The sequence below is a fragment of the Girardinichthys multiradiatus genome, chromosome 7 (assembly GCF_021462225.1).
Source record: "Girardinichthys multiradiatus isolate DD_20200921_A chromosome 7, DD_fGirMul_XY1, whole genome shotgun sequence".
NCBI classification, from domain to species: Eukaryota; Metazoa; Chordata; class Actinopteri; order Cyprinodontiformes; family Goodeidae; genus Girardinichthys; species Girardinichthys multiradiatus.
This window is the reverse complement of record NC_061800.1, coordinates 41,479,867-41,493,472: the sequence shown is the minus strand read 5'-3', so window position 1 is coordinate 41,493,472 and position 13,606 is coordinate 41,479,867. Positions and strand designations below refer to the sequence as shown.

Sequence of the window (13,606 nt, the reverse complement as noted above, 5' to 3'; positions counted from 1 at the left end):
CCAACGAACCTCTGAGGCCTTCACAGAACAGCTGAATTTATAACCTGAGTGAATTAAACACAAATGGAGTCTATTTACCAATTAAGTGACATTTTAAATAAATCTATTTTACTAGACTTTAGGGACATCAAAGTAAGAGAGGGCTGGAAAGTAGTAGTTATCTTTTCTATTTTCATTTGAGAAATGTTTAGAAAACTTCCTTCCACTTTAAATTTATAAACTAGTTTGTGTTTTTCTGTCACATAAAATCCCATCAAAACACATTAAAGTTTGCGGTTGTTCTGTCTTAAAATGTGAAAAAGTCCAAATATCCAAACAATGTCCAAATGCAGCCCAAACAACGATGTTAAAAGTAAGGCTCAGTAAAGAAATTTGATCAACTTTTTAACCACAATCAGATATCAGTAAACATCAGATGTCTTTTCACTTCTCAGCCATTTACACTTTACTGTCTTTTCTCAGTTCTATCTCATTGTTCTTTCTGCTTCAGTTTGAGACCGGTTTGAGGAGGAACTTAATCCTGAACTGAAACTACACACGTGACCACCAAAGACCTTTTCTTTTCTTGGACCACGCAGTGCTGGGTCATTTCTAGATTAGTTCTGATCATTGAATCAGATTTAGTGAAGGAGCAGACATGTCTATCTATGGTTTTCTTTTCTTCCAGGACCGATATATATAAACCTGTTTACTGACTGCAAATTCTTACTTTTGATTCTGAACCAGTTCTTCTGGATGTTGTTCGATACTTGATCTTGGACAGATCTGATGGATCTCTAGGTCACATTTTGCAGCTGAATTAAGGTCCAGATTCTGAATGTCGGACTAGTAATGACCAGTAGCCACATTTTATCCCTAAGTATGGTCTTAAAGAACAACCATGTAGTTTGATCCAGTTCAGAGGAGCCGGACCACAGCAGGTCTAACCCAAGACATAGTGTTGTAGGACATGTCCTTGGTCCTTGGGGTTCTCATTATTTTCTGACCTCTGGTGGGGTTTCATCATCTAGCTCTTGTTTCTAGCTTGTTGTTGTCTGTTTCCTGCAGATTGTTTGTCACAGCAACGAGCTCCAAACGCTCCATTAATGATGGGAGTCTCTGCCGCTCCTGCTGACTCCAGATCCTGGCTTTGTTTACTCTGCCGAGGCTTCAGGCTGGACACTTCAAACCAGCCACTCGCCCACAGATTTAAACCAGCATGAAAAATTGAGGAACACAATTCAAACTTGGGCTTGTCGTCATTATTTCTGCATCATCAAAGGAGTTTTTACGAGCCTTTAGAAGAGACCCTGAGCCTCAGGCAGGTCCTCTGTCAGTCGGGTCTTTTTATTTTAAAAACCAAAGTTGAGTTTGATTTAAAGTTGAGTTTGAAGTCGGAGTCAACAAACCAAGCAGCAGGACCACAGCTTCTTTAACAAGCTCCAAGAAGCAAGCCTTAGAGGGGTGAATATATGTTTAAACTAGTAAAAATCTGTCTGAGTTTAGCTTGAAATGGTCATGAACTCTAACTTCAGATAGGATAAATTTAAATCTGAAACAGTTTAAACCTTCTGCAGCTGATGGAAGCAAATGTTCCTGAACTGCAGATTCCTGCTGCAGCTCTCTGAGAACAACTTGGATCCATCCTGTCTTTTTTTCCACCGGAACATTTTCCCATCAGCTCATAGTCAACCTGAGAGTCTGTTCTGAGGTCAGCAGCAGCTCCTGTTTCTGTCTCTGTTTGTGTTGGTGACCACAGCCAGGAGGGGCCCGGGGCCCTGAGGCCCTCAGGTGTCGATATCTGAGCAACAGGAAGTCGCTGTGTTTCAGGGTGAGCTGGATGAGGAGGATGAAGGAGAACAGCTGCATAAATACTGCCATCCTCCTCTCCTTCCCATCAGCCACCACTGCTGCAGTGACGCTGACACCTGATCAGATCTGATGTCACCGTGAGCAGCAGAGAGCCTGAAACAGAGACGGGTCGGAGCGGGTCCAACAGGGAGGCACCTCAAAAGGTTCAGGGACGATCATCATGGAGAGATGAACCAAACAGAGAAGCAGCTACATAAACACAGAACAATTATACTGAACCCTCAGAATCTCAGCAACTATAGCGTCCTGCACAAGTTTACCTGATCTTCAACGTTGTCATCTCTAAGCCATGATCTCAAGGGTTTTCACTGGTATGTTGGCACATAACACAGCATTAAATTAGTAAACAGAGTCTATCTGTGTGCAAGTTAATCTCAGGATAAATCCAGCTCTTCTCTGAAGGTTTGTTAGAGAACATTAGTGAACAAACAGCATCATGAAGAGCAAAGAACACAGCAGACAGGTCAGGGGGAAAGTTGTGGAGACATTTAAAGCAGCGTTAGGAGATAAAACTACATCACAAGCTTTGAACATCTCACAGAGCTCTGATCCATCATCCGAATATGGAAAATGTATGACACAACTACACTATACAACGACATGAACAAACAGGAACGCATTAATCAAAGAAGCAGCCAAGAGGCCTATGGTATCTCTGGAGGTGCTGCATGGATTCACAGCTCAGCTGGAAGAACCAGTTGACCGGACAATGCTTATAATATCTTCCACAAATCTGGAAAACTGGTAAGAAGAAAGCCACAAGAAGTCCCATTGCTAAAGTACACCATACACAGTGTGGAACGTGATGGCGACAACATCATGTTCTTCTGCAGGGATAGGGAAGGCAGTCTGACTGAGTTTGGGCTAATTTGCAAACAACTAGACGTACAAAGCAAGACCTGCAGCTGTAACTTCAGCAAAATGTGGATCTACAAAGTATTGACCCAGAGAGACTTAAAGCTCAACATCACAATATATAAAAGAGCTTAAGGGACTTGGATTCTCTGTGGTCCACCGTATATACTGACATAGACAAAAACACACACAGTGACAGAACAGTGAGGCAGCTTCACAAACACTGATATTTACATAAACCACTGAGAGCTTTACTTTTTAGACGCTCAGTTATTGTAGAGGCGACAGAGCAGCAGGACAGCAAAATCACAGACAGATCAGGTTCCTGAGGGGCCCCTGGGGTCCTCAGCAACACTCATTAACACTCAGATGAACATGTTTCTTTTTAATTACAAGGCGATTCAGTTTCTGCAGTCTGATTGAGCTTCATCAGCAACGATGAAACAATTGAAACGAGTTTCTTCTCAGAATTTATCCCAGCTCTCACCAGCCAGGTGAAAATCACATCATTAGGTTTTAATGTTGTAAAGTTGGTCGACTTCATGTGAAACTGCCAAATAAGCATTTCTGTGCGTTAAAAACAGACTTAATAATCTAATTTACATGTTCCTCCCGTCTGTAGCTGCTCAGAAGATATTTACTGGGTATTAACTCCAGGAAATAGATTTGTCCTTCAGTCTCACTGTGGCTTATGTCTACAGATCCTTCATTTATCCAAGTGCACACACTATATTGCCAAAGGCACCTGTCTCGACTCGTATATGAACTGAAGTGGCGTCCCGTTCTTAATCCATAGGGTTCAATATGACGTTGGTCCTCTATTTGCAGCTATAACAGCTTCAACTTCTAGGAAGGTTGTCCACCAGGTTTAGGAACGTGTTCATGGGAATTTTTGACCATTCTCCCAGAGTCACATTTGTGAGGTCATAGACTGATGTTGGACAAGAAGCCCTGGATCTCAGTTCCCCTCTAATTCATCCCAAAGGTGTTCTATCGGGTTAAAGGTCAGGACTTTGTGCAGGCCAGTCAAGCTCATCCACACCAGACTCTCCCATCCATGTCTTTAGGGATCTTGCTTTGAGCACTGGTGTTATGTTGGAGGAGGAAGGGGCCATCTTCAAACTGTTCCCACAAAGTTGGTAATATGGAATTGTCCAACATCTCTTGGTTTGCTGAAGCATTAAGAGTTCGTTTTACTGGAACTAAGGGGCCGAGCCCAGCTCCTGAAAAACAACCCCACACCATGATCCCCCCTCCACCAAACTTTACACTTGGCACAAATCAGTCAGACAAGTACTGTTCTCCTGGCAACCTCCAAACCCAGACTTGTCCATCATATTACCAGATGGAGAAGTTATTCGTCACTCCAGAGAACAAACCTGCACTCCTCTAGAGTCCAGTCAAGGTGTGCTTTACACAACTGCATCCGATGCTTTGCATTGCTTTTAGTGATGTATGGCTTGGATGCAGCTGCTTGGCCATAGAAACCCATTCTATGAAGCTCTTTATGCACTGTTCTAGAGCTAACCTGAAGGCCACAGGAAGTTTGGAGGTCTGATGGTTGACGGTGGAATATTTAGGAGCGAGGGAATTTCAAGACTGGACTTGTTGTTCAGTTGGCTTCCTATCACAGTACCACACTGGAATTCACTGAGCTGCTGAGAGCGACCCACTTTTTTTTGGTTTGTAGAAACATGTTTAGGTGCTTGATGTTATACACCTGTGTCCATGGAAGTGATTGGAACACCTAAATTATATTATTTGGATGGGTGAGCGAATGCTTTTAGTAATATAGTGTATGTTCCATATATAAATAGATAGTTACTTAAAAGATCTAGTTTAAAATTCTTCTACATTTAAAATTTTAATTGATTTATAATTCCATGAAAAATCCAGAGAAACACCAGACCTGACTGCCAGACCAAATGATTAAGTGAAACAATTAACCTAATCAGCATGATTTATTTACTGCTTTTTATTTAATAAGTGACCTTTCAGCAGAAACTCTGAAACAGAGCCAGAGTTTCTGGTTTTAATCACACTTTGACCTTTCAGTCCTGACGTTTAGCTGAACGTGAGAGCATATAGCAGTTTAACACCTAGATGTTCTCATGTTTAGCCTCTCAACTAGGAAGCATCAGAATCATCAGACTGATCTCAGAGATCTTTTCCTGTCAAAGACCTGCCTCCTGCAGACTCTGGCTGTAAAATCCTGTAACCCTGGAAACACAACTGTTGTTTCTGACTTTAATCACAATTTGATCTTCTGCAGCTTCCTGACAGATTAATCATCTCTCAGCAGCTTCTACACAAATTACCACCCAGTTCTCGTGCTAATTTTAACTGAAATCCTGGTGCTGTTGGACAGAGCTGTCAGACCTCTGAATAACTTGGAATAACTCAGTGTCCGTGCTGTTTGGATTATTTCGGATTAAGATGCAATTCCCTTTTTAATCTCCCTGCTTGAAGATTGAGCACTGACACTCTGAAATCCCCGTCCGGATGCTCAAACTTTCTGATCATCACTTTCACTCACCCTGAACCTTCTGTCAGAAGATTATCTGCTGTCGAGGATGTGAGGACCAGGAACTCCGGCTCATATGAGCTTCAGCTGCTGCTCAGGGCTGTTCTTTGCCAGGTTGATGTGATCTGATCTGATCGTCCTTCTGCAGTTTCAGGAGCTCCTCAGGGCTCCACCTCAGGCTACTCTTATTTTGTGTTGATTATCAGCGGAATAAAGTTTCATCTTGCTGCAGCCTTTTGGTCCAAGATTGATATTTTATGAACTGAAATCACATTTAATGATAATAAAGCACATGACTTTATTTAAAAATTATACTGTAGTGACTTCATGTCAGAGATCCAGTTAAACATATCTGGAGTAAAGTTCCATCACTGATCCCTGATAGACCCAACATGCTCATCATTTAAGCAGATACCAACCAGATCACAACTCTTGTTGATCAATGAACAGCTGCTAGTGGATCTCAGCAGATCCAAACACTCTCAGTCCAAATGGATTCTCAGGTGAACCACGTAGACGATAACTAACCGAGCACTAGCGAAGCAGTGAGTCGTCTGGTGTTGTAGGGTAGCATTTGGGCAGCTCTGGTCACATCCATGGTGGATGGGTGGACCGAGCTACTTGGTACGGTTTGGAAATGCATCAGTAGCTGTGAGTGTGAAGCCACATTTTATTACAGATTTTATAGATTCTGTCTAAATGACAGAGCAAGTTATCAGCTTGTCCAAAGATAGGATTGGGGTAAATAAATAGAAAAGAATTCCTACATAAATATATTTTTTTCTAAATAAATAAAATAATAAATAAACATATCCTCCAACATATCTGTTTTTATCATGCCTGCTTCCCTGCATGACTACAAGCTGATGTTTTATTTGGATTGATGAGAGAAAAACTCGAAATTACAAAATAAATTAACAAAATTCACAGAAAACAGGATTTACAATATGTTTTATGTTATATTAAAATGTATTTTAGGAGAAAATATTTACCTAAAAAGACCAAGGAAATAAATTCACTCTTTTTGCTGCCATGTTGGCCAGAACTGCCTTTTACGTAGGATCTTAAATCACTGTGAATGTTGCCTGGTTAAAGTAGAAATAAAAATAAAAACATGACATAATTCAGATTTTATCTATTTAAACTTGAGCTCAGACATTAAAATCTGTTATATTTAGGTTCAGTGTCTCAGGAAATTCACCACCTTTTTAACAGTGAATAAACTGTTTAAACTCTGAAATGAAACAAAGGTTCCAACAGAAAGTAAATCCTTCCACTGTTTTCCTGAGTCTTTTACAGATTGTTCAGATTAATTTTCTACAGTGTGATGCCCCTGAGCTCAGAGATGATGTAACTGACAGTAATCTTCATCCCGCTCTTCGTCCTCTAGGGCAGAAACCATCTGCTGCAGCAGATCTGGTTTACCTTTAAAAACAGTCAAATTAATCAACCTAAAAGGTCCAGTTAGACATTAATGACCTGTTAACCACTGCTGCAGCAAATGTTCTGATCGGGAAAACAAATGAAGGTTACAGAAACGACTGGAGATGTCTTGCAAAACAGAACAACTTCAGCAGCCTGGGATTTATTTCCTCTGGGTCAGCAGCACAAACAAACAAGGAAACATTCTGGGTTCTTCTCCTGGTTCTGGTTCTTGTACAGCAGCAGAAAAACAAATAAGGAAACATCTTATTAAAGATTCTTTCTGGTTCTTTCTCCTGGTTCTGGTTCTCCTTCAGCAGCAAAAAAAAAAAAAAAAACAAACAAAGAAGGAAAGATGTTACTAAAGGAGCATTTCACTGCTGGTGAAATTGGTTCTTCTCCAGGTTCTGGTTCTTAACAAGAACCATCAGAAAGACCAATGCTGATTCTTACCTATTCATAGTTTTGTTTTACTCCTGACTGAGGTTCTGTGGGTCCAACTGTTAGATGGTCTGAGAGAAACCAGCCTAGTTTCCTCCTCACGTGTCTCAAGCAGGCTTGGACAGAATCAGAACTCTATAGGGGTCTGGATATAGTCCAAAGAATCAAAGTTACAAGTGGATTAGGTTCTGCTCATCATGGACCCACCTGTCAGTGAACAGTCAGGACAAGATGGAATCCTGGTGGACCTGCTCATGACCGTCTCAAATCCACTAACAACCTCACCTCAGAGTACAGATGGATCAGGTTCTAAAGAATCCTCCAGGAGTAAATGATTCTGACCCAGTTACAGCCCGCCCTGCAGCCTAGCGTTCCAACGGCCCTCTGCCTCAGCTTGTTAATAAACTTTGACGTCTGCAGCCGCTCGTCAAGAGAGGCGACACTGATCCGGATCGCATCAGCCGGGCCTGAGGGTACTGAGTCTGCTCAGTGCTCCTCCTCATAATAACACTCCCCTGAGGCCTCATTTATTAAACTACTGAGTGTGTCCACACACACACACACACACACAGACACAGACACACAGACACACACACACACAGACACACACACACACACACACCTCTACATGGTGTCAGTCTGATCTCTGAGCTGCGTCCATCTCTTTGAAATTGAATCTAAAAATCTCAGTTTTTATTTCTTTGATTACTCAAATAAAAGCAGTTCTGGGTCTGGTTCTGGTTCAGGACATGCACCTTGGTGATACCTGGTCCATCAGCAGGCAGTTTTTACTGTTGATGGAGCAGATATGTTTATTTAACTTCTTGGCTCTGATAAAATGAACTGGATCAACACCAGCACCGTGCCACAGAGAGGAGCTTCCGTCATGTACTAAGCCCAAGTCAGAACCGGGCTGCGTGCTGTACTTCCTCTTTAAACTCTGATCCTCATTGATTCTGAGAGTGTCAGACTGGATCAGCTTCAGCTCCATAATGAGCTGCAGGAATATTCTTGTGTTCGCCTCGTTCATGGAGCACTGATGACATGTTGTGGGACAAATCTTTTTAAGTCACAGCCTGTTAACTGTTTATGGGCACACTGGATCCTGGGCTCAGGATCAGAACCACAACAGGTCATTTAACGGTTGACCTACTGACTGCTGTTAGAACAACAGCCTGAACCATGAAACCTGCAGGGAGCAGGCCTGGGAACAGTGGTGGGACGGCAGACAGGTGTGGTGTTCCAGGTGAGCTTTAGCTGCCTCAGCTGTTGATGAATGCAAGCAACTATTCAGAAGAAGGGGTTCCCACGCTCAAACCTGATTGGCTCAGAACAAACAACCGAGGGAAGAAGAAAAATGAAAAAAGACAATAGAAAAAGAGACAGAGGAGAAAATAAAGAAAAATCTTATGTTTTTAATGTCCTGATTTCAGTCTGCAGCCATTGTTCAGTTTGTTCAGACAAACCCGGATCATTCACTGTCATTAATCGAATTAATCTGATCCAATTATCAGCTGTTATTGAGTCATCAGACTCTTGAGACTTCAGCTGACCTCCTTCTTCCCATCATCTTCTTCATGGTCGTATGAGGCAGATCAACATGATAAAACTGTTAATTATATCAATGCCTCAGATCTCCTGCTGTTCTGACAAAACTGGGTTGAGACCCGGTCCACTTCAAAAAGCTTAATCAGAACCACTCCGCCTGCTTAGAGCACCACTCAGAACCAAAGATCCACGAGAACCATCAGCCAGGTCCTACAACTTTAAACAGACAGGAAATGGCTTATTTAAAAATCAGAATTCAGATAAACTTATAATAAAAACCAAGGTTCTGTATACTCAGAACCAGAACTAGGGTTTCTGAAATGTTTAATTTCTTTTTAATTCTGTCATTTTTATTCCATCCTCATTGTGACTCGACCCGTCTCCATGGTTTTCACATGTTGGGTTCTAACGTGTCTCACAGCTGCTGTCCACTGCTGGACATTGTTGTCTTCTGCCATCCGCCATCACTGCTTGTTCCTCTTCTGAGTCCTGGATGCTGAGGACCAGCAGCGTTTCCTGCCATCCTGATGGAGGAACCAGTAGCACAGAAGACTTAACCGTTTACAGCGACTGTAGTCCGTGTGAACCGGTCTGTACGTTGCTCTCTGAGGGACCGACGTCAGGAGGAGTTCGGCGGTTTGATGCCAGAGGAGTCAGGCTCTCAATCAGAGCTCTGCAGAAACAAACAGCTTTCCTCCTGCAGCATCATGGAGGCTGCTGTTTGTGATAATACGTCAGTCTGCAGAGAAGCCTTGAAGCAGCAAACGGTTTCTGTCTCTGATGGAAGATCTCCTCACTCTGAACCAGAGTCGGGTCCTTTTTATTCAAGCTGGAACATGTGCATCATTCTGAAACACTTATCTCAGTGGCAGAAATAAAACAGGATTTATTTAACATCCACTTTTATCTCAAGTCTATTTAACAGTCTATTTTTGCTTTTTTGGCCCCTTATGGACATGAGTATTGAACAGAAACCTGGTATTGTTCTGGTTCTTCTCTGTAAATGACTTATAAACTGTTCCAGCTTTGTGAAAGCTCTTTCAAGAAAAACAGACTGTGGTTAGAGATTAAATGGGTTCAAATCAGAGGAGCTCCATGTTCCTTCCAGCTTCACCTTTAGGTCTGCTTTAAAGTCTGCTGCTCCAGATTAAACTAAGGGAGCAGCCTGCTCTGACTGATGACCTTCTTTGGAGGTGTTCAGGGACAGTCAGGCATAGAGGACTCTGCTTTCAAAAGATAATTTATTCAGGATTTAGTGATGATTGATCAAAGACTCTAACTGAACCTTTCCGAACTCTTTATTTTACAAGTTTGATTTAAACTTCAATGGAAAAATTGATGATCTTTAGGGACTCAAGCCTGCAGAAGCTTCCATCCAGTGGAGCATGAACCCTACAGTACCTGCTCTCCTTTTTCTCCTCCGATTAAACTCATACCGTAACCTTCAAAGGAAGGAGATTTTTGAAACTCACTCAAGGAAAGTTTCAATGCTAGAAACGCAAACAATTAGTTCAGCAAACCCCCAACATTGCAACAGATAGTTTAATGATACTCTTCTATCAATTTATGGGCATGTTACTTTAAAAAAGTAATTAGTTATAGTTTACTGATCCCAAAAAGTAACGGCGTTTGTAATTGAGTTACTCCACTATAAAAGTAACAAGTTGACAGGAAAAGTAACTATTGCATTACTTTTTTTAGTTTAAATTTGTCTACGAGTTTAGATTTTTTTCTAAGATTTTATAAGCCAGTTTTATAAAGTGGAATTACATAAACCAAATGTTTAATATTTACTTCACATGTACGTTCTTTCCTTTCACCTCAATGAGACTAAAGTAGTGTCTGAACTTCCCCGATGGAAAAAGTCATTAGTTTGATTATTCCTTACTGAAAAACATGGTTAATTTTAACACTGTTGTTCCCATCACTCTCCTTAGGTAATGTACCTAATATGGTTAATATTCCACACAATATGAAGAGATTTTTTTTTTGTGCAAAATGACTGAACAGATTTTGCCAAAAACTTGCACACGTGGAGGCGTCTCCTAAGGCTACATCTCTAATGGGGTAATAAAGTAGGAATGGTTCATAAACAGTAAAAGAACAAGTAAAAATCTGACCTTTAAACTTGTAAAATAATTTTAAATAACCAGATCATTCTAATTATTTGAATCTGTGCTTCCCTTTCCTTATGGGAGTATATAACATATCCATGCTAGCTGCTAATGACAATTATTAATAGATCCTAGATCTAGAGGCAATAAAAAAAAAAAAGCGCTGGATTACTTTTCAGATTTTGGGACCAATTCTGTATTTTTTGTGAATTTCTTTTTAATTTTAGGCCAATGTTTGCATTATATATATAGATATATATCTATATATATATGATTCACAGGGGCGTCCTCTGTAGAGGAAAGTCCAGTCCGCATTAAATTGGACACGTCTTATGAGGTTCATAGAAGAAAACCTTTGCTGGGACTGCAGGGCCCCGGTAGGAAATGTCCTGGGCCGGATGTGGGCGGGTCCTGACCCGATCCCTTTCATAGCAGAGTGCAGGTCTAGCTGGATTTTGTCGTTTGTTATCCATCATCTACGCCTGTTTACACATCAGATGATTAACAGAAACTGACTTAATTAAATTATTGATCAACTTTTTTTTAGGTCTTTTTATCAAAAACAGTAAGAACTTTGTGTGAAATTAACCTTTACAGACATTTGTTCACAGCAGAACTCTGTTCAATGAAAAACATCTGGAAATCCATTGAAGATTCAGAGTCATGGACCCAGCTCCTTGATCCTGCAGTGAGATGCTGCGTTCAGGGCATAAGGAGGATGGAATATTTCTGGTCCACAATCAGAGTCTTTAATCTCAATATAGATCCAGACTGTCTTAAAGTTCACTCTGATCCACCCAAGCTCTGACTAGAACTTGCTCTGATCCAAACCTCAGAGGAAGTTATAGAACCCAGCATTTTTCTTTATTTAGGGACTTTCAACAGACAGCAGAGCCTGGAACTGTGGCTTCAGGGAGGTCCAGGAGTACAAAGAGGTGTCCACCTGCAGAATCAGAACCAGAACCAGAACCAGAACCATGTGTCTGGGACCTGTTATGCGTCTAAAATAAAAACAACTGTACACAGCATTGAGCAAAAATCATTGGGTTACCATGACGATGTGTCTACGGGCGATGTCAGGTATCCTGCAGAGTTCCTGCAGCCGTTTACAGAGCTGCTCAGGAGTCGAGTACAGGTACTGATCTGAGAAGAAGAGGAGGAGGTCAGGAGGTACTGATCTGAGAAGAAGAGGAGGAGGTCAGGAGGTACTGATCTGAGAAGAAGAGGAGGAGGTCAGGAGGTACTGATCTGAGAAGAAGAGGAGGAGGTCAGGAGGTACTGATCTGAGAAGAAGAGGAGGAGGTCAGGAGGTACTGATCTGAGAAGAAGAGGAGGAGGTCAGGAGGTACTGATCTGAGAAGAAGAGGAGGAGGTCAGGAGGTACTGATCTGAGAAGAAGAGGAGGAGGTCAGGAGGTACTGGTCTGAGAAGAAGAGGAGGAGGTACTGATCTGAGAAGAAGAGGAGGAGGTCAGGAGGTACTGATCTGAGGAGGTCAGGAGGTACTGATCTGAGAAGAAGAGGAGGAGGTCAGGAGGTACTGATCTGAGGAGGTCAGGAGGTACTGATCTGAGAAGAAGAGGAGGAGGTCAGGAGGTACTGATCTGAGAAGAAGAGGAGGAGGTCAGGAGGTACTGATCTGAGAAGAAGAGGAGGAGGTCAGGAGGTACTGATCTGAGGAGGTCAGGAGGTACTGATCTGAGAAGAAGAGGAGGAGGTCAGGAGGTACTGATCTGAGAAGAAGAGGAGGAGGTACTGATCTGAGAAGAAGAGGAGGAGGTACTGATCTGAGAAGAAGAGGAGGAGGTACTGATCTGAGAAGAAGAGGAGGAGGTACTGATCTGAGAAGAAGAGGAGGAGGTCAGGAGGTACTGATCTGAGAAGAAGAGGAGGAGGTCAGGAGGTACTGATCCAAGACAGAGAGGACCAGAGAAACAGGTGAGGTGTTGCAGCCAGAGAAGCAGAGCTATCTCAGGTGTGTTTACCTGGGAATATTTCTGGATACACCAGAGCCTTTGGACACAGAGGGAAACATCCACAGTGAACAGCTTCCAACCTGAAACAGGTCAGATATCCCAGATCAGATCACCAACACTAAGACACAGTCAGGGGAAAATGGGCTTTGGGTTGGTTCCATTAAACAGGGGAAACAGGTTCAACATGGTAACTCCAATGCCCAGATCCAAGTTCCTCTCCTCACTCTGGGATTATGGTTCTGTTCTGGTTTATCTATGATGTAGATTTCCTCTGCTCTCTGTGGTTTTCTTTTCCTGGTTCTGGGTTTCTCCCAGAACCACTTTTCGGAGGTTTGGTCTGAATACAGACTAAGGAAGACAGAACCAGGTAGAACCAATCTGAGAAGTGTCCAGTTAGATGGATCTGTTGATTCTGGATCAACTCACCAACGGAGTTATCTGATCAGACCTGGCTCATGCTGGCTGCAGGGCCTTAATGAGCTCTGCTGATGATCCAGATTTATCAGACAAAACCAGATTCAGATCTAATGAGGATCAAAGTGTCAGTGAGGCCGCAGGCCCACATGATTGTGTTGTTTCCGCTCCAGAACCTTTGACAGCTGAGCCTGTCTTAGAGGGAGCTGTTTCCTGGAATGTCTGGAAGTGTTGGGGGAAGGAGCGGGAAGTGTCCAGAGTGGAAACACCTCTAACGGCAGTTTGTTTTCTGGGTTACAGACGTGTAACACCTCAGATTACCACCAAGTCAGCATATGTATCACCCCACCGGCTCTGGCTTATAAACGTTATTGAAGTTATTGTTAATAAAGTTATTGAAAATGTTACGTTTGCGTTAACATATCAGCATTAATGCAGTGCGTTAATAGGCTGAAGCTGACA

General features: G+C 42.2%; 1 protein-coding gene across 5 annotated transcripts in view; it reads right to left on the bottom strand.

Moving 5' to 3' along the window:
* Nucleotides 1-6,887: 6,887 nt before the first annotated feature.
* gtdc1 (glycosyltransferase-like domain containing 1) overlaps nucleotides 6,888-13,606 on the bottom strand; it is a 30,232-nt gene continuing 23,513 nt past the window's right edge. For all 5 annotated transcript variants that reach the window (XM_047371445.1, XM_047371447.1, XM_047371444.1 and 2 more), the window contains 3 exons: nucleotides 12,740-12,810; nucleotides 11,807-11,898; nucleotides 6,888-11,698 (listed from right to left, as the gene is read on the bottom strand). In XM_047371445.1, the coding sequence (XP_047227401.1) occupies nucleotides 11,624-11,698; nucleotides 11,807-11,898; nucleotides 12,740-12,810 (238 nt within the window). In that variant the 3' untranslated portion in view covers nucleotides 6,888-11,623. The remainder of the gene's footprint in view (nucleotides 11,699-11,806; nucleotides 11,899-12,739; nucleotides 12,811-13,606) is intronic.